Genomic DNA, 22,787 nt, shown 5'->3' on the forward strand with positions numbered 1-22,787 from the left:
GCATTGCTATCTTGATATCACCCATACAATCACCATAAAATCTCTCATACACCAAAGGCACTGTGACGTCCCCCATGCAACATGGCCATCATGATGTCCCACTATTTACCGTGGCCACTGTGACGTCCCTCATTACTGTTCTTACCTTTCGGCGATTTGCTACAGATGGAGCCGGTGCCGTCTGAGGACAGCGCACTCCACGTGGTGCAAGACGTGTCGTTACTCCGAGCCTCTCCAGCTCGGCTCATCTACACACACACAAAGACAAAGGTCCACCACATAGGCTTGATTAAGATGTTGGAGCAAGTGCAGAAGGCGAGCACTGAGCCAGCATCTCTGAGATCCTGGGCTCCACAATCAGGAGGGTCCTGCCGAGATGTTGTCGTTTCTCAGCATTGGAATATTTGGCCAATATCAGATGCCATGCTTGGATTAACAATGAAAGATGCATGGATTTTGAGGTCACACGCAGGGATTGTTCAAATTGTTAAAGAGTGATTGGGGATCGGGCATGACGAGCCATGGCAAGGAGGGACAACAATGGCTGATAGTGAAGAATAATAACGGAGCGGCAGCCAAGGAAGGAAACACATCGGAGAGGAGAGCCACCAGAGAGATGGTGCGACAAAATCGGTGCTTGGCGGATTATTCCATCACAGCATTTGAGGGGTAGCAAGGTCTCAGGGAGGAAGGCATTCTCATTCATCAGTGGATAGATAATAGTGCTGTAAATGCTCACGCGTAGACAGGCAGGCACACCAACAGGATCTCGGAGACACACTCTGATAGACATACACATACTCAGGCGGACAAGGAGAAGCACATCCAGGTATACAGGTAGGTGACATGTAGGCACAAGTCGAGGGGAAAACACACGTCCACCCATATTTTACCACACGAGTTGAAGAGCCACACGTACCTCCATGGCAGCAACTTGCAGAGTAGGGTGCTCAGAGCTCACTGCGTTTCTCGCACGGTCCGGGTCTCTGCGTGGAGAGCGGGAGACGCAGGTGAGGGTCACACAAAACCGATGGTGTGCGACAATACTCATGTCTAAACACGCGTCATGTCACAATGCGGACTCTCATCATCAACACGGACTCACATCATCATCACAGACTCACAACCTCACCACTCACCCACAACACGAAACACAACAAAAACAACAAAGACCGCCATTTGCCACTAAGCAGCAGCAAATGCCAGGCCAGGTGCACTTTGAGACCACGTGAAATGCTGAAGGCTCACTGACAGGTCACAGGTCAGACCCAGGTGCCAAGAGTTGACTGACTGAGATGACTGTGCCAACGTGCTACATTTCAGCCGCCCAGGTCAAAGGTCGTTGTTGTGAGCGTCGCTCCTTTGTTCGGACACCAGCAACACCGCGACAAACACCACCACTAGCACCACCACTAACACCACTACTAACACCACCACCACTAACAAAGACAGATCCCCCGTATAGCCTGAATATACTGTAGGGGCAATTTCTGCTAGCGAGCACCTATAAAGGTCGGCATGGCACACGAGGGGGTGGGTGGCTAACACCACGCCTGGCCGCCTTTGTCTCCCTAGCGGCGATGTTTACACATCGTACCAGGTATTCATTTGAGGCTGAGTCTACCTAGGGGAGGCCCAGGACCGGTTCAGATAATCGTTGCTGGTGTTGGCCGTGAGCGGAAATCGAACCCGGGTCGCCAGGTTTGTAGCGCAGCACGTTAACCGCTACACTACCGCTCCCCTCAACTAACACCACAACTAACACCAGCACTAACACCACTCCTAACACCACCACCACTAACACTACGAACCCTAAAAACACCACCACCAACATCAACTCCACCACCACCAACACCACTACCACTAACACCACCACCACTAACACTACCACCAATAATACCACCAATAATACCACCATCACTAACACGACCACCACTAATACCACCAACACCACCATCACTAACACCAGCAACAATACCTCGAACAACCACCACCACTAACACCACCATCACTAACACCAACACCACCATTATTAAGACCACAAACACCACCACTAACACCACCATCACTAACACCACCACCACTAATACCACCAACATTAACACCACCACTCCTCCTCCTGCTAATACAGGACACCAAAGACAACGATCCTCATAGAGCCTTAACAGGCTGTAGGGGCAAGTGCTGTTAGCAAGCAGTACGTATGAAGGCCGGCACGGTAAACGAAGGGGTGGGTGGTTAGCACCACGCCCGACCGCCTTTGTCTCCCCAGTGGCGATGTTTACGCATCGCACCAGGTACTCATTTGAGACCGGGTCACTGCTACACACAGACTCACACAGACCCACACACACGTACACAGACTCACACAGAGACTCACTTAGAGAGACTCACACACAGACTCACATAGAAAGACTCACACCACCACCGCCACCACTCACCCACAGCTCGGTTCCACGCCTAACGGCCAAACTGCCAGGGGAAGCACGTGGCGCGAGACGCGGCGTGGTGTAATAGCCATTAGCTCCTCCCCCTCACCTAAGCTCCTCCCCCATGCTCCCTCTTTCCCCCCCTGCCCCTCCCCCTTCACAACCCCCCCCCCAAGCATCCCCCCCCTCGCGACCCCCCTTGCCCCCCCTGGCAACCCCCGCCCATGCTCCCCCTCAAACCCCCCCCCCTCACGCCCCCATTGCCCACCCCCCTCCCCCCGCTGCTACTTACAGTCAGGCAGGGGGCGAGTGGAGGCGGCGCGCGCTGTGGATTGTGGGTGGCGAGCGGCTGATTTGGTTTCCCGCTCACGGCCACCGTCAGTGGCTCGCTGGGCCTCCTCTACGTCGACTCAGCCTGAAGGTGAGAACCTCGCGCGGTGTGCACACATCAGCAGTGGCGGCGGTGGTGGGGGGAGACAGAGGAGGAGGCGCCTGGCCCACAGCCGTCACGTCCTAGACGCCTGCTGAGTTCACGGCGCTGCTTCAAGCAGAGCCCGGCCCTGCTGCTGCTGCTGATGAGGCGCTGACGGTGGAAACCGGCCCCAGAGTGGCCCTCGTGTTGAGCCATAGCTGATGAGAGGCACTCCCAGACTGCCGTGTGTTTTTATCCCTGGAGGGACGGGTTTGTTGTGGATGCGAATCGCCTGCTGCTGGAAAAGGCATCCACTAGAGGCCGCTATATAGAGGTATTTGGTCTACTCTTCCACGCTGGTCCGGACGTGTTGGAGCAAAGTGGCCATGCCCACACTTTACCCCACCACACGCAGGGCGTTAGCTCGCTGGATTTGCAATGCAGAGGTGCAGGTTAGATTTCATTCCCACTCACACCCACCGACACTCACTCAGCCACCCACTCAGCCACTCTCTGGGCATCTATGAAAAAGAGCTTCATAGCTCATCGGATTCCTCCAGCAAAAAACATACTGATTCTCACCCACCCACTCAGCCATTCACCCACCCACTCTGGCACTCATCCACTCACCAATTCACTCAGCCACCCACTCGGCCATCCACTCAGCCACCCACTCTCACCCACTTCGTCACCGGTCACCCACTGCCACCCACCCACTTGGTCACCGGTCACCCACTGCCACCCACCCACTTAGTCACCGGTCACCCACTGCCACCGGTCACTCACTCTGCCACCGGTCACTCACTCTGCCACCCACCCACTCTCTCACCAACCCACCGACTCTCTTGCCAACCCACCGACTCTCTCGCCAACCCATCCACTCACCCACAGGGAGACACAAGGAGACAAGGGGACCCACATGGTGTGAGAGTGTATCAGCATCATTGTGGTTGTTGTGGTGGTTATGTTGGTTGTTATGGTTGTGGTGGTTATGGTTATATTTGTGGCAGTAGTGTTTATACTTGTGGTTATGTAGCTGGTGGTTATGATTATATTTGTGGTTACGGCGATTATGGTCGCAGTGATTGTGATTATATTTGTTGTGGTTATAACCCGCGATGTATTTCGTCGAGGATGGATGCCGCCGCGTGCAGGAGTTGGGCGAGGCGGGAGTGAGCCACCTGAAGCGCCCTCTCCGACGGTGGTGAGCCGCCGGGCGGCCGGGCAGTGAGCAGCTCGGCCGTCGTCGCTTCTCCTCCCCCTTCCGGGGCTGCCAACCCCGGTGGTGTTGAGTCGTCCTCCTCTTCCACTGGAGCCCTGGTACGAGTTTTTCTTCGCGTCTCCATTATAGCGATTCATCTTACTATTTGGCTACTTCTGACGCCAGTTGTAGTGGGTGGAACGGAGAGCGAGACTTCTTACCGAAAGAACCAAAGAGTATGAACTTATATGGTTTATTTAACCTCTTTTTAGTGGTTTGCTATCATTCCCTTTGCACTCATCGTTTTTGTATTGTTTGTTGTTGTGACGTTATGACCCCATGCCCCCTACTGGCACATCTGTGATCAAAGAGCTTTATAGCGCATCGGATTCCTCCAGCACAGAATCAATACCGATTCTTATGATACCGGAATGAACACGTTGGAATCGAATCGCGAACTTTGCTTTAATAGAATAGTTGTGGAATCGATTCTTGTGGAATCTGTTCTCGTGGAATCGAATCATCGATATTAATTACAGAGATTCACCATCGATATTAATTACAGACATTAATCAACGACGTCGCTAGGAGCATCGTGGTGCCGCACTCAGAGTGCAAGCTCGTGGTTTGTTGCTGCTTGCTGCTGCATCTTCGTCTGGGCTCGTGTCTCTTATTCAGCGCGGTTGGCTGCGTACGGTGCGAAAGAAGTTCACGTCTTCTCGCGCGGAGACACGTGCCACATGCCGGCTGATTGTAATTGAAAAACTATAAACTAAACTATTAAGATATATTTTTGTAGTGGTTGAACTTTACACGAACAACTTATGTCTTTCTTCAACCACTTCTTTATTTTCATCGTTAACACGTTCTCCACACTCCACCGTATTCTGGACACCACGGCTCGCTCGCCGTGCTTCGCCCGTCTCGCTCACCACCTTGGTTCCCAGTATCACGTCGCTTTTCTCCGCACACACACACGTCTTCAACTCTATTCCTACGCTCTCTCCACTGCTGGCTATCCTCCTCAGCTCCTCCGCTATACAGCGTCGTCGTACACAGCGAAACCCAATCTCACTTCTCTGTCTCCGCACACCTCGTCTCCAGCTCCTCTATTACTATGCTCTCTCCACTGCTAACTGCTCCGTCTTCTTCAGCTTCACTACGCTCTCTCCACTGCTAACTGCTCCGTCTTCTTCAGCTTCACTACGCTCTCTCCACTGCTAACTGCTCCGTCTTCTTCAGCTTCGCTATCACTATGCTCAGTGCACTGCTAACTGCTTCGTCTTGCTTCAGCTTCGCTATCACCATGCTCCAACTCTCTTCTAAACTCTGTTTCCGAACTCCACGTCTTCACCGCACAGCTCCCAACTCCAATCTCTTCCTCTCTCTCTTTCTCCCCCCAATTTATCCCCATTCTCATTTTCGTTAAGTAATTGGTCCACGTGCCTCCGCACGCCTCGCATCTTCAACCACCTGCCTTTTTCCAGACACCTCGACACCTCCTCGGCCGCAGCAACAGCACCAACCAATCACAGCCCTTCTGGCTTAATTGGCTCGACCGTTACCTCATCACCACAGCCTCTTCACCTGGCTGTCCTAACACGACCCCACTGTTTCCGCCGTCTCCTCAGGCTGACCCCAGATAAACCCCACACTTCTAGATTTAAAGCTTTCGTGACTGCAAGGATCCATACTGTTTGGTTCTATTCGGTAAAGTCACGTAAAAAACAACAACAAATAAAAAAAATTCACGACGTTTCGGCCACAACACAAGTGGCCTTCATCAGGTGAAGGGACCAGACTGTCTAGAGGACAGCGCTGGAGTGAACACAGCCAAGCTCAGACTGCGACCTTTAAGCTGAGTGAGAGGAAGCAGAGCGCCTTGACAAAGGAATTACCATAAAAATTAGCATTTAATTGGCGGACTTAGCATGATGAGCATTGTACGGGGGGGGGGGGGCATGTGCAGACCTGCGAGGGGGGGAGGGGGGTTGTTTACATATTGATGGTGTGAAAAGGGAATTTAAGCAGCTGCAAAAGTTTGGGATACCACTACTTGAAAAAATATACTGTACCATTGAAAATTAGTTTAATGTTTGGTTTGATTCAGAACATCTTTCCAATGGTTGCTTAATTTGAAACCATCCTCTCGGTTGAAATTGTGTGTGTTTGTAAATCTGAATTGCCTCGTGAACAAATCTCTGATAAAAACCCGTGGGTTTGCAAAGAACCTTGGTATCGGATAAAATTACATCGTAATCACCCACAGTGTTGTAACAGTGATCAGCTACGACAGAAGATTTCGTTCTGCCGTGTTTCAAATCTGATTTGTGCTCGCGAATTCGGTTAGAGACAAGTCGTTTCGTCTCCCCGATATAGCAGTCACCACAGGTGCAGGTGAATTTGTAAACTCCGGGGTACTGTAAGTCAGGAATGACATCCTTCACGAATCAAACCAAACATTAAACTAATTTTCAACGGTACAGTATATTTTTTCAAGTAGTGGTATCCCAAACTTTCGCAGCTGCTTAAATTCCCTTTTCACACCATCAATATGCAAACTCCCCCCCTCCCCCCTCGCAGGTCTGCACATGCTCCCCCCCTGTACATTGTTCATCATGCTAAGTCCGCCAATTAAATGCAAATTTTTATGCTAATTCCTTCGTCAAGGCGCTCTGCTTCCTCTCACACAGCTTAAAGGTCGCAGTCTGAGCTTGGCTGTGTTCACTCCATCGCTGTCCTCTAGACAGTCTGGTCCCTTCACCTGATGACTTTACCGAATAGAACCAAACAGTATGGATCCTTGCAGTCACGAAAGCTTTAAATCTAGAATTGATAACCTCTACGGGGAGGGCTTTCACCTATCTGTTAGAGCTTTTAACAGACAACGGGACAAGAAGTCACAGCTCATCGAGACGCTGACCTTCCTCAAAAGATGCCGCGATCACAAGGTAATACCCATCGCTTTCACACTCACTTCTGCTGCTGTATCTTCTCCAAATTCTAAACAGATTCTGTTTAAGACCAGCCTATCTTTAATCTCAGAGAGGATAAGGCTACTTCAATTTGAACTCGATGCTTTAGACAGGACTCTCCTACAAGCTCATTTAATGTTAACAGAAAAAATGGCACCTTCTGATTGGAATCACGTAGACAACATGACTGCTTCTTCTGCTGATTCACTGTCAGTCAAATGTAAATCTAACCTGATTTCTAAATTCAACCACCTATCAAAGAAGAACCCAGTTCCACATATAACAAAACTAGACGTCAACAAAATCGTCATTAATCAGAGTAGCACCCCGATTTCGGACAATCTGAAAACAGTACTGGCTAGAGGGCTGAATTTTGCTGCCACCCCAAAACACATACCAGTAGATGATATCATCTCTCAGGTCGATGTAGCCCTCAAAGGCGTAGGACACATCCAAGCAGACGTTGCGAGAGCTGCAATAGCCACTATTCTTAAGAATGCTAAGAAACCCATTAGTAACATCAGCAAAAATGAACGCTCTGAACTCGTGAATTTAAAAAACAGAAGTGATTTAGTCATCCTCTCAGCCGATAAAGGCAACGCTACTGTAAATATGGCTAAAGATTCATACAACAACAAAATCCAGAATCTGCTCAACGATGGAAGTTACTCAAAAATCAAAAATGACCCTACTAATAGCCTAGCGATAAAAAACCAACAAGATCATCACAAGTTCGACCTCCCTAATCGACCCAACTAAACGTCCCTCCCTAAAACCTTCTGCTGCAAGACCCCCTAGATTCTATGGTCTTCCCAAGATTCATAAAGAAGGCACCCCACTACGACCCATCGTATCCACGATCAACTCCCCTACCTATAGACTGTCAGATACCTTGCTGCCTTATACTGGCAAGACCGCCTCAGCAGTACTTAACTCAGCACAATTGGTCTCTATGGTCAAAGACGTTGTACTGTCCCCTGACCATATCCTTGTCAGCTTCGATGTGGTCTCTTTGTTCACCAAGGTCCCAGACCTGATACCATTGAAATAATTGAAAATTTGGTCCAATATGGACTAGACCCCGATACACCTGCACTGGTTAGGCACTGCCTCAACGATAACCTACTTTACTTGAATGGCTCCTTCTATAAACAAAATGAGGGTACCCCCATGGGATCCCCCTTGTCACCAGTGATAGCCAATATTTTCATGGAAAAATTTGAATCAGACGCCATCCAGACTTCCACCCTCAGACCTTCCCTGTGGATGAGATATGTAGACGACACTTTCCTCATTTGGCCACATGGCCTCCCGGCTTTGAACCTTTTCCTAGACCACATTAATTCCAGACACCCCGCCATCAAATTCACCATGGAAGTGGAGAAAGATGGCAAGCTGCTATTCTTGGATGTTCTGTTTGAGAGGAGACCTGATGGCTCATTGGGACATTCTGTCTACAGGAAACCCACCCACACAGATTCCTACTTGAAACCTGATTCCCATCACCACCCGATGCAAAATAATTCTCTCATCAAGACGTTATACCACAGGGCTCATTGCATTTCGGACCAACACCACCTGACCAGTGAATTAAAACATGTACATCTGACCCTAAAAAGGAATGGATAATCTGACCTGTACCATCCGCCAAGCTGTTTCTCCCTCCATACAGAAACAACCACTTGATACTCCAATCAAAACCATCACACTACCATATCTAGCAGGTGTTACTAAAAAGATCTCCAAAATTCTAAGCAAACACAAGATCCTGGTCCGGTTCAATACAGTACACAAAATCCGTGACCTGATCCCTTCCAATTCTTCGACCACATCAATTCCATACACCCAGCCATCAGATTTACCATGGAAGTCGAAATAGATGGCAAGATACCTTTTTTGGATGTCCTAATTAAATAGAGACCTGATGGTTCAATGAGCCACTCTGTCTACAGGAAAGCTACCCATACGGATGCTTATCTGAAACCGGATTCCCACCACCATCCATCACAGAAGAATTCTCTCATCAAGACTCTGTATCATAGAGCCCAATGCATATCCGACCAGGAACACATAAGCAGTGAACTCAAGCACGTACACCAAGCTCTTAGGGCTAATGGTTACTCCGACTATACAATCCGCAAAGCTATCACTCAAACCATGAAGAAGAACCCTCTTGAGGAGCCTTTCAAAACCATCACTTTACCCTACATTGCTGGGATCACAAAAAAGATCTCCAAAATCTTGAATAAACACAAGATCCAGGTCCGTTTCAACACATTACATAAAATCCGTGATCTGGTTCCGTCTGTAAAAGATGTGATTCCGGACATACAATACCCTGGTGTCTACAAACTAAGTTGCCTCTGTGGTAGTAGTTACATTGGAGAAACCAAACGCCATGTCTCGGACCGCATTCGTGAACATAAAGCAGACCTTAAACACGGTAGGACCAACACCTCGGCCGTAGCAGATCATTGTTCTAATTCAGTAGGCTCACATGCCATTGACTTTTCCAAGACGGAGGTTCTTTGTAAGCCATCTGGCTTCCATGAGAGATTCGTTCATGAGGCTATCCACATATACAAGCACAGAGACAATTTCAACCGAGAAGATGGATTCTATCTTAGCAATCATTGGAAAGATTTGATAAATCATTTCAGTTCTTGATTGATTGTTCACGCTTACAGTGGCTTTCAGACAGCATACATTATAAAAAATTTCGTCTCCCCCCTCCTCTTTAAAAAAAAAAAATAGATGGACTAGTCCTGGGCAAACTGCCAATCGCTGCGCGTGACGCCAACGTTTTTTTATAAATAAATAAATGTACCGTTTTAAAAATAAATTTATGCAAACCGACACACCTGATGATGACCGTTTGAGTTATGGTCGAAACGTTGTGAGAATTTTTTATTGTTTTATATATTTTGTTATTTTGTTGTTTCTCTTCAACGTGACTTTACCGAAAAAACTAAGAATATGAATTACTGCAGTCACGAAAGCTTTAAATCAAAATTTAATCGCCTCTACGGGGAGGGTTTTCACATAACTTTAAGATCCTTCAACAAACTCCGGGATAAGAAAGCTCAGCTGATCGAGTCTCTCACCTTCCTGAAGAGATGCCGCGACTCTGGGGTAATACCAATCGCATTTACACTGACCTCTGCTGCTGTAACTTCTTCTAATGCGAAACGAATTCTTTTCAAAACTAGCTTAGCTCTTATCTCAGAAAAAATCAGACTTATACGCACAGAACTAGATCAGTTAGACAAGACACTCTACAAATCACACTTATCATTGACGGTAATAATGTCCGCATCGGATTGGGAACATGTAGACAATATGACTGCCTCTTCATCTGCTACTATGTCGACCAAATGTAAGGAAAACCTGATTTCCAAATTTAACCTCCTCTTCAACAAAAGACCGGACCCACACACCAAAAAGTTAGACGTTAATAAAGTCGTAATTAATCGCAGTAACAGTTCTATTTCCGATGGTCTGAAATCCGTTTTAGCTAAAGGTCTAAACTTTGCAGTCACACCTAAACACATACCAGTTAATGATATAATTGCCCAAGTAGACGTTGCTCTCAGGGGCCTGGGTCACATCGCTGCAGACGTAGCAAGATCTGAAATCGCTGCAACCCTCAAAAACGCTAAGATGCCAGCTAGCAACCTCAGCAAAGATGAGCGTTTTGAATTATATAAATTAAAAAAGAGGAATGATATTGTAGTTCTCTCAGCTGACAAAGGCAATGCTACTGTCATCATGGATAAAATAGAATACAACAACAAAATTAAAGAATTACTCGACGATGGTAGTTATACAAAAATAAAAAGAGATCCCACCAACAGCCTCGTCACACAAACCAACAAAATAATTTCTGATTCAACCACATTAATTGATCAATCTAAACAGTTTTCGTTGAAACCTTCTGCTGCCAGGCCACCAAGATTATACGGCTTACCAAAAATACATAAAGTTGATACACCTCTTCGTCCCATAGTCTCTACTATCAGCTCTCCCTCCTACAAACTAGCTCGTTTTTTGTCTGAAATCCTGCGTCCTTTCACTGGAAAGACCACCTCTGCGGTACAAAATTCTACTCACCTGGTATCAACAATCAAGGGTATTTCCCTGTCCCCAGACGACCTGCTTGTCAGTTTTGATGTAGTTTCCTTATTCACCAAGGTTCCTGTACCTGACACCATTGCAATAATTGAAGACTTGGTTCATCAAGGACTAAACACTGAGGTACCCCCCCTGGTGAGACACTGTTTAACCAATACATACTTCACTTGGAAAGGTGTTCTGCTTCCTCTCACACAGCTTAAAGGTCGCAGTCTGAGCTTGGCTGTGTTCACTCCAGCGCTGTCCTCTAGACAGTCTGGTCCCTTCACCTGATGAAGGCCACTTGTGTTGTAGCCGAAACGTCGTGATTTTTTTCATTTTTTGTTGTTTTTTACGTGACTTTACCAAATAGAACCAAACAGTATAAACCCCACACTGGCCGTGTGATCAATACAATCACGCAGTTTCCCCAGCACACCTTCCTACTCCACTACATCTTTACCAGGTAAGTCCCCACTGAGCTATGTAGCTTTCTTTTTTTCAGAAGCCACCTGGCCATCACAAATGATAGCCCAAGGGTGATTGTTACATTGGGGAAACGAAACGATATATCTTGAACCGTGTCCGTGAGCACAAGGCAGATCTGAAACATGGCAGAACCAATACCTCTGCCATAGCTGACCATTGTTATAACGCTGTGGGCTCGCATGATATTGTTTTTTTCCGAGACCAAGGTGCTCTGCAAACCTTCGGGCTACTAGCAAAGGTTTGTTCATGAAGCCATCCAGATGTATAAACACAAACATATCTTCAACCGAGAAAATTGATTCAAATTGAGCAATCATTGGAAAGATGTTATTAACCAGGTAAAACATTAACTGCTTCATGGTGTTGCCTTCACTTTCCGCATCTCCAATTTCTTCAGCTTCCCACTCCCCTCCCCATACCCCCCCCCCCCCCTCTATCTCTCCTCCCTGGCTCCTCCCCCCTTCTCTTACCTATATAGTCTCTTGCTTACAGCAGCTCTTTTGCCCACTTCAGCAATTGTTTCTTGCTGTGGTTTGTCCCACCTGATGATGGACGCTTGTGTTGTGCCCGAAGCATCGTGATTTAATTTATTTTATATTTTATGCCTATGTGACTTTACCGAAAGAACCAAAGAGTATAGCCCAAGGGAGTTTGTGTAGGTGGGAGCGGTGGTGTAGCACAGTAGGGGGCACAGGTGGTGCATCGGCCAGTCATCTCAGTCAAGCAACCAATGGCAACCTGGGTCTGTCTGTCTGTGACCTCCTGCTGCCAGCGGGCGTTCGACGCTTCATGTGGCCTTAACCTGCACGTAGCCTGGCACGAGCGCCGTGGTGACATCACCACTTCGTGGCGAATGGCGGTTGTTGTTTATGGTCGTCTCACGGTTAGCGCTACGCTGCACTACGAACCCAGCGACCCGAGTTCAATTCCCGCTCACGGCCAACACTGGTGACGATTCCGTTCCTGGGCCTCCCCTTGGTCGACTCAGCCTCAAATGAGTACCTGGTGCATTGTGTAAACATCGCCACTGGGGAGATAAAGGCGGACGGATGTGGTGCTGGCCACACACCCCCCTTCGTGTATCAAAGGTGCTGCTCGTTAACAGCACTTGCACCCGACAGTCCTGTCGAAGGCTACATGGGGGATCTTTGTCTTTGTTTGGTGGTGCAGCTGAGCAGGCGCAACTGCACAGCGAGTACCTCTACCGCAAGGCGCACGAGGCCAAGAAGGTCCTCGTAGAGGAGAAGGCGCGGCTCAAGAGGGCGCTCGATGATAACGGGCAGCGAGAAGGATCTAGAGATGGGCTCACGACGACAAGACGGATGAGAGACAGCGAGACAGACTAGAGACGGATCTAGAGACAATGAGACACGCAAGATGGACTAAGATGGGACAAGACGGTCTGACAATACAGGCGAGAAGAAAACCGCGCTTGGAAAGTGTTTCCGAATGAATCCATGCGTGCGCATGATTTTCCTTGTTAATTCTCCTCCGCCCGACCCACACCCACTGCCCCCCCTCCCCCGTCCCCTGACGTCGTCACCGTAGAAAACCTGGTGCTGCCTATGGACCTGCGGTGGGAGGCGCTTGAACTCCAGAAGGCCGTGGAGTTCGACCAGGGAGGGGAGGGTGATCTCACATCCCTCACCATCACGTCTCCTCGCATCTCTCTCTCTCTTCCTTCCTGCGAGACTCTCGAGGCAGGGGGATAAGCGTCGCGCGTCTCCGCCCGCTAGACACGCCGAGTCGGCGCGCATCCACGGCTCGCCGTCGGTCCTTCCTGCCAAGCGGTGGCACCGTGTTTTGCCGCGGAGGTTCGCGGTTCGAGAACGGCGGGCCCTCAACCCCCCCCCCCCACCGGTTTAATGGGTTTAATGCCGCAGTTGCGTTGACCGTAAATACTGCACGGCGATTGCTTCCCAAGTGGACTTTGAAAAATCCCATGGCGTGAACGCGGAAAAGAGTCCGCCGTGTGTGTGTGGTGGCTGGCGTAAATTTTGGTGGAATGTCAAATGAAGGCCGTGGTCACCACATAACGTGTACTTCTGGAGCGGTCTTCCTTCTGGAGCAGCCTTCCTTACAATATTAGGAAGCCATTGGAGCTTTGCACTTTTAAATCATCGACTAGATTGACAAACTCATTTCTTGAGAACTGCTTTTTGTGGTTAGTTTGTCACACTTCCGATTACCACGGTTGGCTATGTGCTGTAACAAAGAGGTTTAACATGCACTGACCCACTCATTCACTCACTCATCATCTTACTCAATTTACCCACTCAACCGCCATATCAATCACCCACTCTTGCAATTGGGACTCTTCCAGGTCTCATTAGTGCTCAGCTGGCTACACAAAATCAACGCGATCACTGCAGAGTGATATTCTAAAACATTCCTGGTCGCTCCTTCCATCCACCCACACACACACCTTCACTCACCCGCACGGGGAAGTATGACAAATGATCACCTACCCTCTCTGTCCCCCCTGCCCCATCTACCCCCTCTCTCTATCCACACCCCCCCCCCCCCCCGTGTCAGTAGGAGTGAGCAGCCACATGGATGACGAGTACCGCTGAGCCGGCGTGAAGGACCCACACATCATGGTGACGACCTCTCGCGACCCCGGCTCCCTCCTCAAGCAGTTCATCAAGATGCGGGCACGGGGTCACAGGGGCTACAGGGTTTGGGGTCACATGAGGGATGTGGGTCCCCGTGTATTGCGTGTGTACAAACGCGCAAAGACAGAGGTCCCCCATATAGCCTTAACAGGCTCTTGGGGCAGGTGCTGTTTGCGAGGGTTTGGGTGGCCAGCATCACGACTGGCCGCCTTTATCTCTCTAGTGATGATGTTTACACACAGCACTAGGTACTCATTTGAGGCTGAGTCGATCTAGGGGAGGCCCAGGACCAGTTCAGATAATCGCCACTGGTGTTGGCTATAAACAGAAATCAACCTCGGGTTACCAGGTTTGTGGGGCAGCATGCTAACTGCTAAATTATCGCACACACACACATGTTCTCTATCGGCTTTAGAATCAGTTCCTTGCACCTCACACGAGCCGTGTCGACCAATCATCGGGCTTGTGCAGTGTGAGACAACTCGCATCCGTTGAGTTAACCTGAAGAAATCTAGTTATTGGTGAAAGGTGGAGGCTGTGTGGGGAGGTGGGGGGTCGTCAGTGGTGGAGCGTTGGAGACTTTGGTTTGGTGCATGCAGCTTTTGTCAACTTCATTCCTCGCGATTCAGTCCGCCTTTATCCTATGATCGATCCTTTCCATTGATCGAAAAATGTATCTACTGTAGCACTGTACGCACGGTCGGTGGTCACGGGAAAGATGTACCATTGGGGGCGCCACTGTGGCGAGATGTTAACTACCTCACGTGGTATACAGGAGAGCGTAGGTTCAATCCTGACCCTGATGCCTGCTGTATATTTGGAGCTGCGTGTCTCTCTTTTTGACGAGTCGCGTGGATTTCTGTCCAGGTCTTCCTGTTTTTCCCTCCGCATTTAGAATCAACGTCCGTTTAAGAGTATTTGGCTGCTATAAATTTCCACATGACGATAAGCCACTTAGTTGAGCTATGATTTGTGGCCAGGTCGCTTCTGGAAAAGAGCTGCATAGCTCAGTGGGCCTTACCTGGTAAAATAAAAATAGTAAAGTTTTTCCAATGGCGCATCCCAGTTGTGCCAACACGGGGTTTGGCGACCGCGTATACCGGTACGGCTCGGCTTCCGCAATGGAAAAAACAAACAACACAACCCGAGTCGGATGCAGTGGGGGGGCGGGGAGATGGGGGGGGCGAAAGCAGCGTGGCCGGGACGGACGCCGGTGGGAAGAGCGGACTCGGCGTGTGACCGCTTGCTGTCATGTTACCACACCACCACCACCCTCCCACCACCACCGCAGGAGATGAAGCTGATCCTGCCGAACGCTCAGCCGATGAACCGCGGAGGCCACAAGCTGGAGGCGCTGGTGCGGGCGTGCTGCGCCAACACCGTCACCGACTTCATCATCCTGCATGAGCACCGCGGTATGCCAGGCACGCGCACGCACCGCAGTCGACAAAGCTCCTCCGTGTAGCCTTTAACAGGCTGTCAGGGCAAGTGCTGTTTGTCGAGTGACCTACGAAGGCAGGCAGAGCACACAGCGGGGTGGGTGGTGTGGTCATTACCGCATCTGGCCCCTTTTGTCTCCCCACTGTCGATGCTTGGACACACCGGAAATCGAAGTCAGGTCACCGGATTTGTAGTGTAATGAGATATCCACTCCGCTCCCGCTCCCCGGTGTGATGCATGGTGTGACGTGTGTGATGCGGTGCAACAGACGGGGGATGGAGGTGTATTTAACTGTGTGTACGATGTGCGGTGTGTAGTATGATGCTGCAGACGGGGGATTGCGGTGTCTTAACTGTCTGTGCAGTGTTATGTGGTGTGATGCCGCAGATGGTATGGCAGTGTGTCTAACTCTCCAGTACACTGTCTGTGTGACACCTGTGGTGTGTCTAACTCTCCGGCGTGCTGTCCATGTGACACGTGGTACGATGCCACAGACGGGATAGTGATGTGCCACCTGCCGCTGGGCCCCACGGCGTACTTGACGCTGTCTAGCGTGGTGATGCGACACGACATCCGGACGTGGACACGATGTCCAAGGCATTGCCATACCTCGTGATGCACAACTTCACGTCACGACTCGGAAAGAGGGTGCGTGCGGGCACCGTGCCAGTCTCATCCACATCTTCCTCGCCAATCCCCCAAGCACAAGATCCCTCGTATAGCCTATAACCCTTTCTCATTTCCATGATGTACATATACGTCATCGAAACGGAACCGTAAGAAAAACTCAAGTATGTCTTCTGAACCCTGAAGACATACCGAGGCTCCCATAAGGCCATGCGGGAGGGCGTGTGACATAGTTTTGTTCCATACAGTGCCGGTCGTGTCACTATGGTTCTCTGCGGTGAGGGCAATGTATTTTTAAAACAGCAGAGCTACACCTCTATAAATAAAATAAACGCCGAGCCGCTCGCGCGTACCGAGATTCAGCGGTGAACGTGACACCTACCACCCGGCAATTTGCAGATGTCTCGGAATGGGAAAGAGTGAGCAGACTTTTGGGCCAGGTACTGTGTGTCCGCCTGTATATTCGGAGTTTGCATGTTCTCCTCCTGGTCACTTTGATTTTTCTCCGGGTCCTCCGGGTTTTTCCCTACACATTTAGAAACTTGAATTTCGAGTATTTGGCTGCTAAACATTTTTTTGTGAAAAAGAGCTACATAGCTCAGTGGTAAAATAAAAATAGTTTCGTTTTACTTTAGTTTTTGAGTAACGGGACAGAGTTTTTATTTAACGCCATCTCTGAAGCTGAAGGCGCGTAATGTTGTTCATTTGTTAATGCATCCGCTGTATTAAACAGGGCGGCCGCTGGCCTCTAACTGGCAAACGTCTGCAAGGACGCTTAATGAGAGTCCAGCGCCGTCCGTGTGACTTGCCGCGACCCCTCCCGTGACTTCTGTGCCCCCCCCCCCCCTCCCAACAGGCACAACGTCTACAAGCGCGATGGCAAGGACATCGAGTTGAAGGAGGTGGGACCGTGATTCGAGATGGAGCGCAAGTCTGCCTGACACATTGTTACTCGTCTCCACTTTACACCCCTGCAGAGGCGGTGGAAATTCCACATTCCTTGTGGACTTCCCTACGAAGTGGTTGTAAATTTTATCGACCCCTGAGAGGATGATGGGCTGAATGTAAGAGTCTAGCCTCGGACTAGGTGGCCCGCGGGTGACTTGTAGAGCGGATCGGAACTTGAGTCGGTGGGGTCGCTGCTCTGGTCGCATTCGCTGTACCGTGACCCGACTCGCATTCCCCCACCCCGGATGCGATGTGTAAATTCAAAGATGATCGGACGTAATGCTGGCCACCCACACCCACCCCTTGGTGTGCCGTGCTGGCTTTCCTACATGCTAACACACGAACAGCGCTTTTCCCACGCCTTCTGTTAAAGGCTGCATGGGGGGGATCTTTGCTTTTGTGTGTCGCGCAGTCTACGAGATTAAACTGGGCACGCTGGACAACGCGGCCACCGCCGAGGTGGAGTGGCCTTGGCGACCGTACATGAACACGGTGAAGAAGAGGAAGTTCCTGAGCGTGGAGTGAGGGAGTGGGGCGACTTCCCCCCCCCCCCACGGGCCTGGGGGGAGGGGCATTGGGGGGGGGTTTGTCCCTGCAAAGCCGGAGTTGGAGTCGAACCTCGCGGCGCTCTCCGCCGAGGCTCGAGACGTTGAGGAGAGGTCGCCGCGTGGATAGGGCACTGCGTGAATCGCTGTTCCAACCCTCGTCACACACGCGCATCATACGCGCCACACACACATTGCGGATGTACATTTATCAAACACAAACATGCACATCGTCGCATGCGTCGCACACAGAAGCACACAATTGCACAAAAAGACAAAGGTACTCCGTATCGCCGTTGACAGATTGCTGGGGCTAGTGCTGTTAACGGGTAGCACCTATGATGGCCGGCATGGCACAGAAGTGGTTGTGTGGCCAGCCCCACGTCTGGCTGCCTTTGTCCTCCCCAGTTTTGCGATGTTATACACACCCCACACCACGTACTCAGATGGCTGAGTTCGTAGTGCGCTAACTGCTGCACCACCGCTCCCCAAACGGTGTACATACACGCGTACACAAAACGAAACATTAACATTTATTTAAGTAACAAAAAAGAAAATACCAAGTCAGGCAGATGGAGAAAGTGGCGTGTCGCCGTGCACAGCACCGCTCTCGTAGCTACTCACCTAGGGTGGGAGCTCTTGGCTTCAATGCCACCCGGGATGTTTAGATGTGAAAACCTGCCATAAATAATATTTTTGGGAAGTCACAAGCGCCTTAAGTTGCATCTCATCTCGACCATTTTAATGGGCACCCCCCCCCCCCCTGTAGCTGTCCCCCTGTGGCACAAAATAAACTAACAAAACTAATCTCTTTTTATTTTACCAGGTAAGGCCCACTCAGCTGTATAGCTCTCTTTCAGGAACGACCGGGCCACAAATGAAAGCGCTATAAAGTGGCTTGTCACGCAGAAATATATAGCAGCCAAATACTTTTAAACGCATGTTTCTAAATGTGGAGGGAAAAACCGAAGGACCCAGAGAAAAATCCACGCGGTCACGGGGAGAACATGCAAACTCCAGATATACAGGCGTCGGGATTTAACCCACGACCTCTATACCAGGCGAGGCCCCAAGGTGAATCAGCACTTGGCCTGCGAGCGGGTATTATTAGTCTGTCAGTAGGGGGTAATGATTCCGGATTTCAGTCTCAATTGAAACTGAAATCTGGAACACTTGTCATATTTTGCTCGTATAAGTGTGTTCATAAAATACAAGTTTGGTCATTGAGAGAGTTATAAATGTCCTATACGCATTTCATGTTTATTGTGTTTATTGTATTTAATGTATGAAGAAAATACAATTTTGTATATGCTACAGTATGTTTCACACGTTATTCAGTGACACTGCATATGACGGGCAATGTTTGGGGCAATCGGCCTTCAACATGGAAAATACATAGAGGCCACATGACCCGTGGCCACCGCCACTTCAACCGTGGCCCCACCACTTCAACCGTGGCCCCATTGGCACGTTGATGTGTGGCTCTGCCTTCACCTGTGGTGAGAATGAGACCAGAAAAATTACAGGAGGCCGACTCCATATGAGTCCGTCACGCTCTGGATCTCGCTAATGGGACGTCGGATGAAAATAAAACATGGAAGCGACAAGTTTCTTCTCTGGCGAGGACATTCCCACAAGATTGCCACCTTTCCCAATTAATGGAATTTGCCCCAACATCACCCTGATCCAAACCAGCGGGAGCTGAAATCTTCCAGAAGGTTCAGGATTTATTGGTACAATCGTTCGGATGTTGGTGTCCGCATGGACTTGCATTTAAAACCCCCGGTCCGCTTGACGTCTTTTAAACAATACCTGTGGTCGGGTCCGCTCCCCCACCTTTCTATCCCCTGCTTTTTTTTTATAACCGGTGTAGTATATGTTGACGGTGTGTGCGTGTATCACAACGCGATGTAACCGGGCCCTCGAATTGCCTCAAGAAATGAATAAACAACACCTGTCGCTTTGCTGTTGTGATGTCACCACGAGGCGCCGAATGACGGTGGGACGGCGTCGTCGCACTCGTCGAGTGGACAAGGGCTCCGTGAAATGACGGTGCGGATTGCGCCAAGCGTATAGAGGTCGCCGATTGCACGCCGCTGTGGCTCAAACACTCGTGGGTCCACCTCAAAGTTCCTGTGCCCATTTGAACCTCATTGCCTGCGATGATGCTGCTGCTGCCATGGAAGAACACACGTGGCGCCCTCTTGTCTCTCCATGTTGTCTTTCACGTCCCATCGCAGTTTTAAGGTCACTTGATGTTTACAGCCTCCGGTAAGGAGGCAGTGAGGTTCAGCCGCTCCATTTTTCTTCCTTTAGTGCACAGTACCGTACACGGATACGGGCACAGTACAACACCGTAGCTTTATTGATTGTTCAACAAAAAAGACCATCCCTCGCCCAATCTAGTTACCTATACGGTGTAATATATGGCGAGACATTTGTTAACGTAAAAAAAATGGAACTGTAATGCTGAAAATTATACTCCATGAAACTCGGGGTTTTATGGAGTATCTGAGGGCTTCTCAACGCTTCATGCCTCGCCCCCACTGATGCCCTCTTCTCCCCACTACTACTGACGATTGTATGTAGGGTGTGTAGGCATTTACTTCCGACTGTTGTATGTAGGGTGGTGATGGTGGGAGTAAATGAGATTTAAAACTGGGTGCTTAACTTGAACTCACCACCACTCACATCATGTATGCACTCATCCGCCATCTTGCTCACTGACCCTGTTTCCGTGTTGATGGTGTGAGTCCGTATTGATGCTGTGAGTCTGTTGATCGTGTGAGTCTGTTGATGCTGTGAGTCTGTGTTGATCATGTGCGTCTGTGTTGATGCTGTGAGTCCGTGTTGATGGCTCGGGGGCACGGTACAGAGGGGCAGTACAACTGTAGAGTAATAGTTGTTGTCCAGCAGCGGCAACTGCGGTGGACGGGGAGTACACACGCCAGTGAGCCTCATGCGGGTTTGTCAGCAGGGTGGAGGCACTGGGGCAAGGATCACAGAGACCCTCCCTGGAAGACACTGGAACCCGCTCGTGGGTTGGAGAAGGGAGGCGCGGCCGAGTCGGATAAAAGCAGCGGAGAGCGAGAGCTCGTGGTTGCACGTTCTGGGAAGTGGAGTCGTCTCGTCGGCACTGTCGTCTTTGCCGACTTGGTCGCTGCCGTCTTCACTAGATAATTGGGCGGCCGGATAGTTGTTGGCTGTCTCGGTCGATGCCGTCAGTGTAACATGGTGGGGGTTGTGTCTAAGCTAGGCTATTTGACTGGGAGAAGCGAGGGCGAGTCTGAACCTGATGGTGTTAAATAAGGAAGGTGCGGAAGGTACGGGAGAGGATGAGGAAGATCGTGGGATGGATGGGGGAGGATGAGAAGATAGTGGGAGGGACGGGGGAGGAAGGAGGTGGGAGGGATGTGAGAGAAAGAAGGAGATAGCGGGGGGGACGGGAGAGGAAGAGGGAGATGGTGGGAGGGAAGGGGGCGGAAGAGGGAGATAGTGGCAGGAAAGGGGAATGAAGAGGGAGATAGTTGGAGCGACTGGGGAAGTAGAGGGAGATAGTGGGAGTTATTTGGGAGGATTAGGCAGATCGGTTAGAGTAAGAAGGTGATAGTGGGAAGGAAGAGGAAGGAAGAGGGAGAGAGTGCGAGGGATTGGAGATGCAGAGGGAGATAGTGGGAAGGATGGGGGAAGAAAAGGGAGATAGTGCGAGGGACGGGAGAAGAGGGAGATTACTAGTAGAGCCAAGTGGGAGGAAGAGGGAGATAGTGGAAGGTACTGGGGAGGAAGTGGGAGATGGTGGGAGGGACGAGGGAGGAAGAGGGAGATGGTGGGACGGATTGGAGAGGTAGATAGTGGGAGGGACGCGGGAAGAAGAGGGAGATAATAGCAGGGACGAGAGAGGAAGAGGGAGATAGCCACTGATGTTCGCCGTGGCCAGAAATTTAAACTCGGTTCACAAAGTTCATGGTGTAGTGGGTGTTGAGGTGGCATATCCTGGCTGGCCAGGAGAAGGCAGTACAGCAAGTGGGATAAGCACCATCTCTGTCTGCATGGGATAGAGGGTTGCCCCCTTGCACGAGTGGGTTTTCTCTGGGTACTCCTGTATCCCCTCACGTTTATGAACGCTCAGTAATTGCCCAATTGAATTATTGCTATGCACCGTGACGTTCGTTTTGCTATGTCATGTGATCAGAATTGGGCGCCACGGTGGCGAGATGTTAACTATTTTGTAGGGTATACAGGAGGTCGTGTATTAAATCCTTACCCTGACACCTTTGTATTTGGAGTTTGTATGCTATCTCCCCGTGGTCGCGTGTATTTTTCTCCGGATCCTCCGGGTTTTCCCTCCACATTTATTAGCACATGTTTAGAGTATTTGGCTACTAATGTCCACGTAATAAGCCAATTTGTTGAGCTGTAATTGTGTGGCCGCTTCTGAAAGAGAGCTGTATAGCTCAGTGGGCCTTGCCTGGTTAAAGTAAAAAAAATAGTCAAATAGTTTGCAATTGTTTATATCTGGGATAAATGCACCCGTGGCTTTAATGATGTGGGGATCTGCGCCTGGCATTTTCAGGTGGGATCCGGAGCAATGAATGAGCCCTGACAAGGCAATGGCCCACCCGTTGATTTGCTCCATGAGGAACTTTTAGGGGGCTCGGGACCGTGGCGCCAAGAAGACCAGCTATTGGACCATGGAGGCACCGAAGGGGGCGGTTTCCCCCCCACACGTAACGCTCCCTATCTGGTCGATAAAAACGTATCAATAGGGTCACAGAGCTTGGGCAATCGTTGGTGCCAGCTTACCAAGTGGCTTCCTTCCTGATTGTCTGTGGTTCCTCGCACCTCTGAGGCCTGCTTGATCACGTTATAAGTATAAATATTGTTGTTATCAAGTTCTAAGTGTAAATAATAATTGTTGTTATTACTCGCCTGTTCTAAACATACGCCTGTTGTTATCATTCGCCTGTTATCATTCGCCTGTTTTCATTTGCCTGTT

The 22,787-nt window shown here is 49.8% G+C and overlaps 1 protein-coding gene across 2 annotated transcripts; it reads left to right on the top strand.

The window, feature by feature from the left end:
• Nucleotides 1–3,991: 3,991 nt before the first annotated feature.
• LOC142929250 (U3 small nucleolar ribonucleoprotein IMP4-like) lies at nt 3,992–19,105 on the top strand. Of its 2 annotated transcripts, none has more exons than XM_076070164.1 (7): nt 3,992–4,161; nt 13,165–13,430; nt 14,155–14,216; nt 15,523–15,646; nt 16,166–16,319; nt 17,155–17,200; nt 17,659–19,105. In XM_076070164.1, the coding sequence occupies exons 3-5, from the start codon at nt 14,214–14,216 to the stop codon at nt 16,285–16,287; spliced, it is 249 nt and encodes an 82-aa protein (XP_075926279.1). In that variant the 5' UTR covers nt 3,992–4,161; nt 13,165–13,430; nt 14,155–14,213; the 3' UTR covers nt 16,288–16,319; nt 17,155–17,200; nt 17,659–19,105. The 2 variants fall into 2 exon arrangements, with proteins under 2 accessions (XP_075926279.1, XP_075926280.1); XM_076070165.1 differs by having other exon boundaries at nt 13,165–13,245.
• Nucleotides 19,106–22,787: the final 3,682 nt, after the last annotated feature.

The sequence above is a fragment of the Petromyzon marinus genome, chromosome 27 (genome assembly GCF_048934315.1).
Source record: "Petromyzon marinus isolate PM22_M1 ecotype Great Lakes invasive population chromosome 27, UKy_Petmar_22M1.pri1.0, whole genome shotgun sequence".
Lineage (NCBI taxonomy): Eukaryota > Metazoa > Chordata > Hyperoartia > Petromyzontiformes > Petromyzontidae > Petromyzon > Petromyzon marinus.

What these genes read in the sequence shown, in the direction of transcription:
- LOC142929250 (XM_076070164.1), top strand. An exon ending in CATCCTGCATGAGCACCGCG is followed by an intron (nt 15,647 to 16,165) that starts GTATGCCAGGCA and finishes ACGATGCCACAG; the next exon opens with ACGGGATAGTGATGTGCCAC.